This window comes from Orcinus orca, chromosome 1, assembly GCF_937001465.1.
Source record: "Orcinus orca chromosome 1, mOrcOrc1.1, whole genome shotgun sequence".
Taxonomy (NCBI): Eukaryota; Metazoa; Chordata; class Mammalia; order Artiodactyla; family Delphinidae; genus Orcinus; species Orcinus orca.
In genome coordinates, this window is record NC_064559.1 from 205014280 (window position 1) to 205029146 (window position 14867).

Here is a 14867-nt window from a genome sequence, read left to right on the forward strand (position 1 = left end):
TAAAGGTAAACATGGTGAACACAACCCAATATAGTTCATAATCAACAAGCGCGTTCTCCCATTCCCTGTCAATCCTTATTTAAGATCTCTCAGTTCAACGCTGTTAAATGTCAGGGGCTCTACTGACGGGAGCAGACAGGGTTTATGCCTGTGAGAGTGGGAGGGCTGGTCTACACGGCAAGCGCCCACCAAAGACCCAGGCAAGCCTGGGTTTCAATCCTGGCTTTACCATCTACCTGCTGTGTGGTCTTAGAGAAAGCTCTAACTCTCCTGAGCCCCAGTTTCCTCAGGTGTAAAATGGGGGTAGTAACACCTACCCCACAGGTGCCTAATTTATATAAATCACTGCCATTTCAAAATATCAAAGTATATCGTATTTTGCATTTACGGCAAAATCACTGAACGCTTGTCACTTTAGTGACAGTGATGCAAATGGAGGAGGGGAATGACTAAATCTGAAACTCTGAATGATAGGACCATAATCTGTGACCTGTGATTTCTAAACGAGGATTCACATGAACATCATGGGATGAACTCATCTCAATACTTGTGTTCCCTTAGAAGGCTGGAATGAAAGTCCTCAGTCTTTCTTCGGTTCTTTTTTAACTTCAGTTTCTAAATAAGTGCACATGCTCACTTTCTCTCTCCACACACCACGCCCCTTATTTAATCCATGCAACTCAGGGGAAAAGAGAGGAGAGGACAAAAAGCCAGCAGGGCACTTGGGCCTGGCAATAATCCTTTAAAATAATTTGAAAAGTTCAGAGAGCCTCGGTTATAGTTTTCTGAAACTAAATTACTACATTAGGTCAACAGATACTTTATTTGGTGTCTACTTATTATGAGCCAGGTAAGCTACAGTCCCCGTCCCTTTGGGAAGAGGCACAGGGGATAAATGGCCAAAGGGTTATGGTGAGATGTTGGAAGGGCAAAAACGCACAGGGTGGGTGCTGCTATCCACACTACTGAGACGATTCACCTTGAACTTCTCTGTGTAAACAAGTAGTCGTTCTTAGCCCATTTACTATTCTCGAAAATATCACCCACTCTATTTCTCAAAAGATGATTGAGTTTTTAACCAACTGACTTCTGCCTGCTGTTAAGTCAACTTCTAAGATAGAGCAGTGGAGTGAGCATTATCAGAAATCAAAGGGTAGGGACTTCCCTGGTGGGGCAGTGGTTAAGAATCCGCCTGCCAATGCAAGGGACATGGGTTCGAGCCCTGGTCCGGAAAGATCCCACATGCTGCGGAGCAACTAAGCCCATGCACCACAACTACTGAGCCCACGCTCTAGAGCCCGTGTGCCACAACTGTTGAAGCCCACGTGCCTAGAGCCCATGCTCCGCAACAAGAGAAGCCACCGCAATGAGAAACCTGCACACCGCAACAAAGAGTAGCCCCCGCTCGCCGCAACTAGAGAAAGCCTGTGAGTAGCAATCAAGACCCAGCACAGCCAAAAAAACCGAAATAAGAAATCAAAGGATACTTATGATAAGGGGACATGGCACTCAGTTTCAAAGAGCAGTGGTGCCAATGAATCGACCAAATACAGATTACTGAGCTGCTGCTTCAAGTTCAGTGTGGATGGTGTCAGAGAGGAAGCAAAGATGTTGTGGTTTATTTTTGGCTGTGCTGGGTCTTGGTTGTTGTGTGCGGGCTTTCTCTAGTTGCGGCAAGTGGGGGCTATGCTTTGTTGTAGCGCACGGACTTATTGTGGTGGCTACTCTCGTTGTGGAGCACAGGCTCCAGGCGCGCGGGCTTCAGTAGTTGCAGCACATGGGGCCCAGAGCGCACGGGCTTCAGTAGTTGTGGCGCGTGGGCTCAACAGTTGCAGTTTGCGAGCTCTAGAGCACACGGGCTCAGTAGTTGCGGCTTGTGGGCTCTAGAATGCGGGCTCAGTAGTTGTGGCGCCTGGGCTTAGTTGCTCCGCGGCATGTGGGATCTTCCCAGCCCAGGGCTTGAACCCATGTCCCCTGCATTGGCAGGCAGTTTCTTTTTTTTTTTTTTTGCAGTACGCGGGCCTCTCACTGTTGTGGTCTCTCCCATTGTGGAGCACAGGCTCCAGACGCGCAGGCTCAGCGGCCATGGCTCACGGGCCCAGCCGCTCCGCGGCATGTGGGATCTTCCTGGACCGGGGCACGAACCCGTGTCCCCTGCATCGGCAGGCGGACTCTCAACCACTGTGCCACCAGGGAAGCCCAGGCTGATTCTTAACTACTGGACCACCAGGGGAGTCCCAAGATGTTGTTCTTGACCTCAAGGATCTTACAGAATGGCTACAGAACTTAAACATAAAAATATCTGCAAACCATGTATCTGACAAAGGTCTAGTATCCAGAATATATAAAGAACTCACACAGAATATATAAAGAACAAAACAGAAAGAATCCAATTTAAAAAATGGATAGGGGCTTCCCTGGTGGCACAGTGGTTAAGAATCCACCTGCCGGGCTTTCCTGGTGGCGCAATGGTTGAGAGTCCGCCTGCCGATGCAGGGGACGTGGGTTCATGCCCCTGTCTGGGAGGATCCCGCATGCCGCGGAGCAGCTGGGCCCGTGAGCCATGGCTGCTGAGCCTGCGCGTCTGGAGCCCGTGCTCCGCAACGGGAGAGGCCACAGCAGTGAGAGGCCCGCGTACCAAAAAAAAAAAAAGAAGAATCCACCTGCCAATGGAGAGGACACAGGTTTGAGCCCTAGTCCAGGAAGATTCCCACATGCCGTGGAGCAACTAATAAGCCCATGCACCACAACTACTGAAGCCCGGGAGCCTAGAGCCCGTGCTCCGCAACAAGAGAAGCCACCGCAATGAGAAGCCCACACACTGCAACAAAAAGTAGCCCCCGCTTGACGCAACTAAAGAAAGACCGCATGCAGCAATGAAGACCTAATGCAGCCAAAAATAAATAAATAAGATAAAAAATGGATGAAGGGGAGTTCTCTGGTGGTCCAGTGGTTAGGACTCGTGCTTTCACTACTGAGGGTCTGGGTTGAATCCCTGGTCAGGGAACTAAAATCCCACAAAGCTGCTGGGTGCGGCCAAAGAAAAAGAAAAAGAAAAAGATGAAGGATCGAACAGACATTTCTTCAAAAAAGGTATACAAATGGCCAGCAAGTACACGAAAAGATGTTCAACAGCATTTGTCATTAGGGAAATGCAAATCAAAACCACAGTGAAATACAACTTTACTCCCACTAGGGTGGCTATTTAAAAATAAAAAAACAAAACAGAAAATAGCAAGTGTTGGCGAGGATGTGGAGAAATTAGAACCTTCGTACACTGCTGGTGGGAATGCTAAACATAGAATTACCATATGACTCAGAAATTCTACTCCTAAGTATATCCCAAAGAATTGAAAATAGGTATTCAAACACTTTTACATGAACGTTCACAGGATACTATTTATAACAGCCAAAAGGTGGAAACAATTCAAATGTCCATCAATGGATGAATGAACAAACAAACCATGGTATAGCCATATAATGAAACATTAAGCCGTAAAAAGGAATAAGGTATTGATACGTGATATAACATGAATGAACCTCGAAAGCATGCTACATGAAAGAAGCCAGGCACAAAAGGTTATACACTGTATGATTCCATTTACATGAAATATTCAGAACAGGCTAACAGATAAATGTAAAAATAGGTAAAATAAAGACAGAAAGCAGTTTAGTGGTTGCCAGGAGCTGGGGTGAGGACGAAGGGACACTGACTGCTTAATGGGTACGGGATTTCCTTGTGGGGGTGATTAGAGGTGATGGTTGTACAATACTGTGAATGTACTAAATGCCACTGAATTACACACTTCAACATGGTTAATTTTATGTTATGTGAATTTCACCTCAAAAGAAAAGGAAGGCTGCAGGACTTCCTTGGTGGCGCAGTGGTTAAGAATCCGCCTGCCAATGCAGGGGACATGGGTTTGAGTCCTGGTCTGGGAAGATCCTACATGCTGCGGAGCAATGAAGCCCGTGTGCCACAACTACTCAGCCTGTGCTCTAGAGCCCGCGAGCCACAACTACTGAAGCCCACACACCTAGAGCCCGTGCTCTGCAACAAGGGAAGCCACCACAATGAGAAGCCTGCACACCGCAACGAAGAGTAGCCCCCGCTCGCTGCAACTAGACAAAGCCTGCGTGCAGCAATGAAGACCCAACACAGCCAAATAAACAAATAAATAAATTTATTAAAAAAAAAAAAAAAGGAACGCTGCATAGGAAAAGTGAGATTTCACATGGGCTCTTTTTTTTTTTTTAATTTTTATGGTTGCGTCGGGTCTTAGTTGCGGCATGAGGGATCTTCGTTGAGGAATGCGGGATCTTTCACTGAGGCATGCGGGATCTTTCACTGCAGTGCGTGGGCTTCTCTTTAGTTGTGGTGCGCGGGTTCCAGAGCGCAAGGACTCTGTAGTTTGTGGCACGCGGGCTCTCTCGTTGAGGCACGCGAGTTCAGTTGTTGTGGCGCGCGAGCTTAGCTGCCCCGCAGCATGTGGGATCTTGGATCCCCAACCAGGGATTGAACCTGTGGTCCCTGCATTAGAAGGGATTCTTTACCGCTGGACCACCAGGGAAATCCCAAGATTTTTTTTTTCCTTTTTTTTTTTTCATTTTTTAAAAGTCTTTATTGAATTTGTTACAATATTGCTTCTGTTTTATGTTTTGGTTTTTTGGCCAGGAGCCATGTGGGATCTTAGCTCCCTGACCAGGGATCGAACCCACACCCCCGCACTGGAAGGCGAAGTCTTAATCACTGGACCACCAGGAAGTCCCCATTACATGGGCTCTTTACTACTATTGTTGTTTAATGGAACATGGTGTGAACAGACAGCGCTCCATGAACAACAGATCTGCCGTCCATCTGCCCGGAAACCACAGGCAGACTTGGCCCTCAGTGCAGCTCACTGTGTCAGGCTAAGACCTCTCTCTCTCCTGGGCTCCAGGGACAACTGTCCTGTCGCACTTCCTCTCTGACGAGGGGCTCTCTCCTCAGGCCTGTGAGTGTGAGGCTCAGGGCTCCTCGCGCTGGGGCCTTCTGTCACCTCTCCCGGGCACCTGTCTTCCGCCCGCTCTCGGTGCACAGGAGAGAAGGCTCTCAGTTTCTTCCCTTGCTCGGCTGCTGTTTTTTTCCTCCTCTGTCTTCCCAGGAAAACAAGACATACCAGACGGAACCAGAGCGAAGCAAGAGCGCTGCTCCCAAGGGAGAAGATGAAATTCCACCACCTCCCTGGAGCTTTCTAGTCTTCCACCCTTCCACCCCCAGCCCCCCCAGCCCCTCTTCCGAAACAATCCAGTGGGCAGGCTCCTCATCAGCTTACAGCCCATATAAATGGAAAGTGTTCAACAATGAAGACAAACGCCACACTGTACAAGGCAGCAGAGAAACCACTGCAAAAGTGTTTTTCTCTCCACTGTGCCGCTGGCACTTGTGTGCCTGCTTCACGTGTCTGCAAGAACAGGGCTATTTAGACATTCGAGAAGACCCATGTGTCACTGCGCAGAAACCACTGCCTGTGACTCAAGCCACGTGCCACCACAGGCCACCACCTGTGCCACCACCACAGTCCATAGGCATTACCAGGCAGTGTGGACGTTTTGTTGGTCACCAAGGAAAGGCAGCTGGAAGCACTCGGAAACACTCCTTTGTCACCCACTTGGTTTGCACCGTCTCAGTGGGTGTGCTGTGCTCATGCACACTGCAAACTTTATGTTACATGTTATAACCGCTTGCGACGTGGCAGCCACAGCAAGACCTACCAGGAGAAGAGGGAGCAGGCTAAACGACCCTTCTGAGTCCCTGACAGTGAAAGCAGAGGAGGCCCCGGGCACTCCTCACACCCGATCTCTGGCTGGGCCGGAGAGGCCCAGCTCCAGCCGGCCTGCTGCCCAAGCAGACGACCTGACCTTGCCTGGGGAGCGTTTCCATTTCCTGTCCCTCTTAAGGCTACCGCTTATCTTCCATTTCTCAATATGTGTAGCATCATACAGTCGTAGGCTAGAAAATCATTTTAGCATCTACCCAAAGTAACTGCAAACACCTAACCTGCTCTTTTAACGCGACTTTTTATGGAAAAACTGCTTTAGACATATGTGGTTTTTTCCATTGCAGGTGCTTTGTCAAGACCACATCTCTTGCTTTATCCAAAAGTACCCATGTATGAGAATTATGTCTCAATAAAGCTGTTATTGAAAAATAAAAAGTACCTACAATTCCCCTATTTTGACCTTTGGATGAGATATAAGTAAAGAACCTTCTGGAATGCCTAGTGATGGTTACCCTGAGATGTGAGTTAATACTTGGATAAATAATGTGAACAAAGATGCGGAGGCTGAAACGGACATGGCACTTTGGGGGCATTTTAAGTGGAGAGCAGAGAAGCTGAGAACATGGGCTCAGGGCCAAACTGCCAGGTGGGAGTCCTGCCTCTGCCTCACATCAACTGTGCAGCTCGTTAACCTCCGTGTGCCTCCCTGAAAAGCAAGGAATCCAACTAAACCTCAATCGTAGGATCCTGTGAGGATTACAAGTGAAAACATGAAAAGTGGCTAAAACTTGATGTGTGGTTAATAACACCAGTTATTATAACGCTGAAGATGCTGCAGGACACAGGACCGTGGAGGGAGGGGAAGCCCTTCATGAGATACTGAAAAATTAAACATCGAGGCCGGACAGGGGCCGCTTGGACTAAATTGGTAGCTGTGGAAATGAAAACCACAAAATGGATACAATCAGAGGGACGCAAGGAATAAAGACGGGAAGAATGTAAAGATAACGTACACGGTTTGAAACCTGGAACCACCGAAATAATGGCAGCACTGAAGCTGTTATTAAATCTCCTTCTCGGGAAGAAGATTTGGATTCCCTGCGAAAACCAGGCTCTTTCTGGAAATGTAACCGATTTGTCGAGTGAGGCCCTTAGCAAGATGGGTACAAACTCAACTGGAGACGGATCTGAGAGCCAAATCTGCTCTTTACGCCCAAAGGAAAACAACTGAGTCACATCCATTTACACCAGACAAGTTCCCCTTGCCACTGTGGCCATTATTTCTATTTACATAGTAAAAACTTCTCAAACCACGTTTTGAAAAGTGTCACCTTCCTTGATTTCAAGTGGGGAAAATCCAAGAACAGATGGATATGTAATCGCGCAGGGTCTGCCGGGAAATCCACAGGGAAGCAAACTCAAGTCACCCACTTCAGGAGCCTGAACTCCAGGCTCCCTCTGAAACTGTTCCCTTGGGCACTAACCTGGTCGTCAGCAATGGCTTTAGCGAACCGGGCACAGTCCAGCTGCAAGTAAATATCCGTCAGTTGGTCCAACAGCTTCTTTGGTTCAAAGCCGTATTTCTCAGGGTTTTCCACTTTCAGGTCACGGCACTTAGGACCACAGAGTTGCTGAAGATTAAAGTTCAGCATCGCAGCCAATCGGGGTCCGAGTTCCTAGGAAATCACGGGATAATAGGACAATTCATGCTGTTGAGACAAGCAAGAAGGACCCAAACCTCCCATTTCAGTGGAGGAACAGGAATTGGCAGGCTCAATCTTCAAAGAATCCCTTATATGTGCTATATCATACGCTGAAGAAGGACATTCCATTCAAACTTTTCTTTACTCTCCATTTCTAATCCAGTAATTCTAATACTTCATAGAATGTTGCATGCTGATGGAATATTTATAAATACCAAAAAGGCAACATTTTCATTAAATTCATGCTTTAATTATAAAAACAAGGATCACTTCGAATTTGTTAATAGGTAAAAGAGGGAAACTATTCATAATTCCATCATCATCACACGTGTCATGAAAGTTTCTGGAGTATGCTCTTTCAGCCATCATTTTATGCATTCTTTTTCTATAAATTTCAAGTCCCTGACAGTTCAGGCAATATGCACTATTCTTATTTATTTATCAGATGCAAAGAGTGAAGAAATATAAAAGAGGTAGAAGATAAAATTTATGTCTTGAATAGTTTTAAATCTAGCCAGTGAGACAAGACAAACTTAAATTAAACAACTAAAAACTAATTATGAAATAATATGCTATAACCCCACAAGGTGACACAGTACCTACTACAGGTGGGCATACATTGCTTTAAGCAAACCTGAAATAGGAAAACCTGGCTTATAGAGTATTAAACACCGGCCATAAAAAATGAGCTGTGAAAGCTTCTCTTTAAGTAACAAGGTTTTCATTAAATTTCATGACTGGATTTATACAAATTCAACTTAAATTTGGCTTCTAAAGGACCTGCTTTTGCACAAAGTAAAAAGTACTCCTGTATTTAATTGTTGAGAAACTGTGAGGTAAAGGAGGGATAAGAATAGGATATAATTGGTAATTTTTTTTTTTCCTGAAGTGGGAGAGTTTTGTGTTAACCAGCAAAGAAGGTGAAAACAGTGCAGCAAAGGAAAAGGAAAGATCAAAGCAGGCACAGGCAAAGGCTGGGGGGCAGAAGACTGTGACCCAGGTGTATGGAGAGCTCAGATCAAAGAGTAGGTCTTGAAAAACATTAATTTTAATTGACATGAAAATAATAGACCTAGCTTTCAATAATGTCCTTTACAAAAAATGAAGAATTTAGAACTAAAAATAGGCTTTATGATAATTTAGTCTCAAGCAATTTTTATAGTTTCTGACCTTCTGAACAATCAAAGAGCACTGCCATCGAGTAGTTGAACATAAAATAAAACATGACTTAGAGCAGGGATTGGCAAACTGCTAGCTGCGAGACATATCTGGCCTGATGCCTCACTTCATGGAGTTTTATTGGAACACAGCAACAGCATAGCTAGCAGCTGCAACAGAGGCCATGTGGCCTACAGTGCCTAAACTATTTACTGTCTGGCCTTCATAGAAAAAGTTTAAAGAAGTCCATTGCAAACCTTTAAGGGAAGCAAGTGTCTGAAGTACCTTATCTAAATGAGTTGAGTGTTCTTACGCTTTCAGTGATGCACTGTTTTGCTTCATGTTCTGCTGCTCTGGCACTGAAATCTATTTATGAAGAGACATGAAATGTAAAGGGGACAGAGGAGGGGGCTCATCTCTTGAGTTGCACGTAGGACAGGGTGTAGTGATAATGATGGAGGTGAGAGTAAACAGGGAAACTGGAGGAGACGTGGAGTAAAATTATATCCCACTGTAAACTTGTCTCCATGTGGGCAAGTCACTACCAAATCTCAGGCCCCTTTCTTGCCTTCCTCACTATCCTGGCCCCGGCCCCACCATAAGACTTCCAAACTCTGTGTGTGTGTTTGCGTGCGTGTGTGCGTGCGTGCGTGCGTGCGTGCGTGCCTGTGTGTGTGTGTGTGTGTGTGTGTGTGTGTGTGTTGCGGGGGATTGTTGAAGAGAAGCAGAGATCTTCATTTATGTCCCTCAGTTTCGATTTCAGAAACAGGATCCCGGTCTCATCAATCAAGTCATGGCCAAACAATCTGGCTACCTTTGACCTATCATAAACCCTAATTATGGCTCTCATTAACCTTTGGTTTCCTGAGTGTAACAAACCTACACTGAAGAGAACCAAAGATCTTATACACTATCAATTATTTCTACTTAATATAGTCTCATTTCCAATTGATGTCACCTATACTTTTCCTATAAATAAAATACTGGAGTCGATGATGACAAAAATACATCACAGCTTCAACATTAATAATCCAATGTGCTGTCTCAGCAGAAAGTGATATAAGTTATCTTGGAAGTGACCTTTGGCAGACTTCAGACTATCGATAGAATGTTGTGTGTATCGATTAGCATAACTGGGAACAAAATCAGTAACAGAATCTCACCGATCGGTGACTGTGGTGCTGAAACACCCAGGATTTCAACAACTACTCTATTTAGTTATAAGTGATAGACTCTGAATGTGGAATCCAACAGACAAAACAAATACCCCCAAGGTTCTACTCACAGGTCTGAGGAATGGCTTCTGGACCTGCTTGGTGAGGATATGGAACATGTCCACGGTTTCTGTCGCCAGGGCAAGATACGAGCGTGAAACGCGCTCATCCTGAGCGAGCTGGGACTGGCGGGCCTGCTGCTGATCCTGGGGAACAGTGAACAGATGCCAGACACATCTCAGTACAGTGAGCAGATCAGCAAACGCCAAGTGTGAAAGAAAAATACAGTCAGCTCATAACTGGGGAAGTACAGAATACAGCCAACATACTTAGGGAATGATACAACAACCTGTACAGCAAACCTCCCAGATAACTGGGGTTTATTCCTTTTGCCATCGGATGTCTTAGGGCTTTGAATAAGGGGACCTTGGCACATGACTTAACTTACATGAGACTCAGTTTCCTCAATGATAAAAGAACTCACCATCAGCTTCTATGCAGGATGCAATAAATGATTCTTACATCCTGCCTGATACACGTGCTAATAAAGGATATTCACCTTCCTCAATAACAACGTCTGCGTAGTCATCGTTATTTTGAAAACCACAGGCGTGCTGCACTATCACACTGGCCTATAGGTTTCGCCACAACACCAAGGGCCTGTAGATTGCTCAGCTTTTGAATTTTGTCTCTCCACATCGGTTAGGCTGTCAACCTCTACAACTGTCAGCATGCTTGCCTCTGGTGCCATCCTCCTCCTTCTACTCTGCCATAGGCTGGGAAACAAGACAATAAAGTGTGTTTGACTCATGGGTAAAATAAGGTGGAATCTACTGAAGGCTCTGTGATAGACCAAATACAGAAACATCAGTACGGGCTTAAATTCCTACATCTGCTCAGAGGCCTGTTTACTTTACCTTGGGGGAGGGGAAACAGCTAGAACAGCTGATGTAGCCACACGAGTGCCCCCTGGGTAAGTGCCCGGTGGAGATCCCGCACCAGTGCTGGGTGACCTGCCCACCGCCCTTCGGTCAGGAACGAAAGGCTAAAGCAGGGAGAGCAGGGAGAGCAAGGTGAGAACCACCTCACTGTGTGTGTGGGTGTCACATTCATTCATCAATCGTGTGATCCAGCCCCTTCCACAGGCCAGGCCTCCTTTAGGTCCTGGAGATGAAGCACAGAACGTGACCAAGAAGGCTCCCTACCTCATGGAATTTAGACGCTAGTTAGGGAGATAAGCAATAAACAGACACCCACCCAGATACAGATAAGTCCAATAACGATGAAGAAAAATAAAGCCGGGCTGGGGTGGCTGGGGTGGCGGCAGGGTAAGAGTGTGCTGGGGCTGGGGTGCTAGTCTGGAAAGGGTGGTCAGGGAAGGCCTCTCTGAGGAGGTAACATTTAAGCAGGTATCTGAAGGAAGTGAGTCAGCAAGATCCAGGGGAAAAGCACTCAGGGCTCAGGGAACAGCAAGTGCAAAGGCCCTGCTGTTCGGTGGAAGATCAAGGAGGCGAGTGGGGGCAGGGTAGCATGAGCGAAGAGGAAGGGCGGGGCCGAGACTGCAGTGCCCTCCAGGCCCAGAGTGTGAGAATTCGGGAAGCCTGGAAGGTCTCTGAGCAGAGCAGGGATGAGAGGCTGACAGATTTTAACACCATCCTGCTGGAATGCACATGGGCAAGGGTGGAGGCTGAAACCAAATGGGGGGCTACTCCGGTAATGCAGGTTAAGAGACGGTAGTGAGCTGGAGGTGGGGGAAGAGGTCAGATAACAAACATACTTTAGGACAGAGCCCAGGGGCCTTTGCTGGGAGAGAGAGGAATCAAGGAAGACTCCAGAAGGTGCTGAGCCAGAGCAATGAGCAGAATGCGGTCGGCACTTCCTGCGACAGGGCAGTCTGGAGAGGAGATCTGGGGGACGACATCAAGGGCTCAGTTTTGGACAAGTCAGGTTTGAGATCCTATTAGACCACTGGGCAGGGGCAGGTCAACAGCTGGTTATGTAAGCCTGAATCAGGAGTGAGCCGAGCTGGGGAGGCACATTTTGGAGTTGTTAGAATATAGACAGCTAAAGCCTTGGAATAGATGAGATCAGCTAGCAGTGATTTTCAACTGGGGGCATCAGGCCACGTGTGGGAATGTTTCCGGTTGCATGGTGACCCAGGGTCGGAGGGAAACATCACTGGCATTAAATGGGCACGAGCTAGAGATGCTAAAGGTCCTGCAGTGCCCGGGACCTTGTCCCATAGCAAAGAATTACTCTTACAGCAAAACTCCAACCAGCATCCTCACCGTGAAACACACGACCTAGGGAGCAAGTGTGTAGAGAGAAGAGAAGCCTGAGAGCTGAGCACCTGGGAGGACCAGGCGGGGAGGCAGGAGGCAGGAAGTGACTCCAAAGTCAAGCAGACCTGATTCTGAAGGAGCATTGTTTTAGGGATTATTTATGCCCTTTTCCATCCATTGACCCAGAAAAATCAATAGTATCTGCTCAGTCGCCTCATAAACAAATGCTATTATTATAAGCACTGACTCTGGACGAGGTAATGTGCCACAGACCCGCATCCCAACATCGACAACGTAAGCTGGTCCAACATTAGCATCATGAGTGACATAAAGAGGTGTTACAGGAGTGGGGAGAAAGGTGAGACTTTGCAGCTCCACTGATGGGGCAGGTCAGCCGTGAGGGAGTATTTGGACAAGACGTCCCTCAAAGAATGGGTAAGATTTTAATACGTAAGAGTAGAATGTACAGCATTTTGGACAGAAGTGTCTCAAGGCAAACAAAGCAATAGGGGCTGCACATCCTGAACACTTTCTCTGGGCTGGTCATGAACTACGTCCTCACCATCTGTCTCTCCCCACAACTTTCCCACAAGGCAAGAACTATCTCTGACTTACGGGCTAGGAAACAGCGAGGAAGAACTGTTAATGTGCGGCAGTGACAGTTCTCAAACCCAGGTCCCCTGGACCCCGAAGCTGGGGCTCTTGCAACTACAGCTCATCTGTTTCCCCGGCATGTTCTGCAAAGGCCGGGGGACTGGACCAGATTCGAGCTGACGGACTGTGACAAGGGGTAAGCATGGGAGGATGTCTTAGAGCCACCCTGGGGAGCCTCAGGCCTGGGGGTGACGCCGCCCCATGGGAAACGGAGAGCGGCAGGAGGAGGGTTTTGGAGGCATAGGAGCGAAACAGTTTAAGATGTGTTTAGAAATGCATATGAGGCTGGTGGGTAGGATGAACGCCATCGAAAGGCTGCCAGTACAGTGCCGAGGGAAAAGATGACGACCACTGCGCCACCTCATGAATACAATTAGAGGGCCTCAAGGAGCGTGGTGGCGTGGACACCGGAGAAATCCAGCATCCACGGACTCTGCGCAAAGCCCCCCAGAAGGTTTAAGTTTGTAGTTGAAGCATGTTGGCTACAGTAAGACGTAAAATTCTCATCAAAGCTGCAGGAATACTTGGAATGAAAGCCTTCCCTAAGTGTGCTTCGACATTCTACGTTTAAGAGAGTTTTGACTCCACAGCTTTGGAACAACCTCAGTACTATCTTCATCTCGAGAATGCTGCTGCGAGTAAAGAAAAAGCAGTCCTCCCAGCTTTCCGGAAAGCAGTTCTGATTTTGAACCTAACAAAACCAGGAGCAGAACTAAGCAATATATGAAGTCACCAATAGCTGCGAAGGGCCTAATAACTGACCGGGGAATCGTCTAAATGGTGGCAATCAATGTCAGGAGAGGGCAGTGTGCTGTCACTGGCACAGCAGGAATTTCTCATGGAACCTGGCAAAACAGACCTCTTTTCTGTTTATAACTGAACATAAAAACCAAGATGTACTGAGAGGAAAAACACCCCATCAGAGCCCTCCTGAGTCAGTCACACAGATGTCCAAAGAAGATCATGCGAACAAACCGAATTCCTGACTAGCAGACAGAGTTCTAGAGATTCATTTCCTAGTTACTTTCCTACATCTTAACATATTCCAACAATAAAAGCTCTTCCCCAAAACAGCCCTTGAAAGTTAAAAAGGCAGAGAGAGTTTTCAGGACAAAGACTTCTCACCTCATTTCCTAACTTTAGGTCAAGTGTTTAAGGGTTCTCCTACCCCAAACCTGGGCTCTAACTTCACAGAAGCCCACAGGTGGGACGGTAACAAGTACCGACAAGTCTGTCGGACCTAAGCCTTCAGACCCAGATGCAGCCCCCAAAGCAGGGCTCTGCCTGGGGCCAAGGCTGCTTCCCTGCGATGCTGTCCCATCACCTGGACCGTGTCCTCACCCGGGGCAGCTGGTCCCACTGTTCTTTGTTCTTCATCTCTTCTTGCACTTCGTGGATCCGCTTCAAAGACTCCAGGCTTTCATCGAGCAAAAATGTTGTGTCGTTTATCAGCATGTTTATATAGCGGACAAACTGCTTCCCGGAACTAAAAAGGCAATTACACGGTACATGGTCACACATTTCCCTGGAGCGGAGGTGCAGCTCTGGTGCTGCAGCCCCACATCTCCTGAGACCTTGTTATTCTTCTGTATTAATTGATAAGCTCATTCCACTGATGTGCTACAGCCACCCTGCACGGTTCCCGAGAGCCAAGTCCTAACATTCTAGAGTTCTGCGAGCAAATTCCCTTGGTAGCTCAAATTTGGCAACACTGGTGGTATTTACACCCTGGACGACCAGCAAATGCTGATTTTTCTCCCCCTCCAGAGAGTGGATTTACCAGCACTCCCCAGCTCATTCCCTCAATAATTTTAAGTAGAGAAAACACTCTTCCAGACTAGAAAAGAAAATATGCTTAAACTCCCCAACATATAAGGAAAGCACAAATACCCACATATAAGAGATAAGAGAACTTCCGATACAGTTCTTTATTATAAAGAAAGACAGGTTGAAGAAAAAGTGGAAGCTGTAATTCTGATAAAGTAGGATATTAACATACTTTATGGAAACAGAAGCTTCCAATCCCTGGAACTGTCCTGCATATCCTATTATAATGGAGGGACTTGCTGGTGAGCTGAGATGGCTTGGCCCACC

The 14867-nt window shown here is 47.0% G+C and overlaps 2 protein-coding genes across 5 annotated transcripts in view; one reads left to right on the top strand and one right to left on the bottom strand.

Moving 5' to 3' along the window:
* Positions 1-14867, top strand: part of CLSTN1 (calsyntenin 1) — a 523112-nt gene that overhangs the window by 165995 nt on the left and 342250 nt on the right. The gene's annotated exons all lie outside the window — the stretch shown is intronic.
* The window catches only part of UBE4B (ubiquitination factor E4B), a 111272-nt gene that overhangs the window by 3421 nt on the left and 92984 nt on the right, over positions 1-14867 (bottom strand). For 3 of the 4 annotated variants that reach the window (XM_004272373.4, XM_004272372.4, XM_049712579.1), the window contains 3 exons: positions 14115-14259; positions 9909-10043; positions 7247-7438 (listed from right to left, as the gene is read on the bottom strand). In XM_004272373.4, the coding sequence (XP_004272421.1) occupies positions 7247-7438; positions 9909-10043; positions 14115-14259 (472 nt within the window). Of the gene's footprint in view, positions 1-7246; positions 7439-9908; positions 10044-10427; positions 10614-14114; positions 14260-14867 lie in introns of those variants that run through there. The other variant, XM_049712581.1, reaches the window with a different exon arrangement.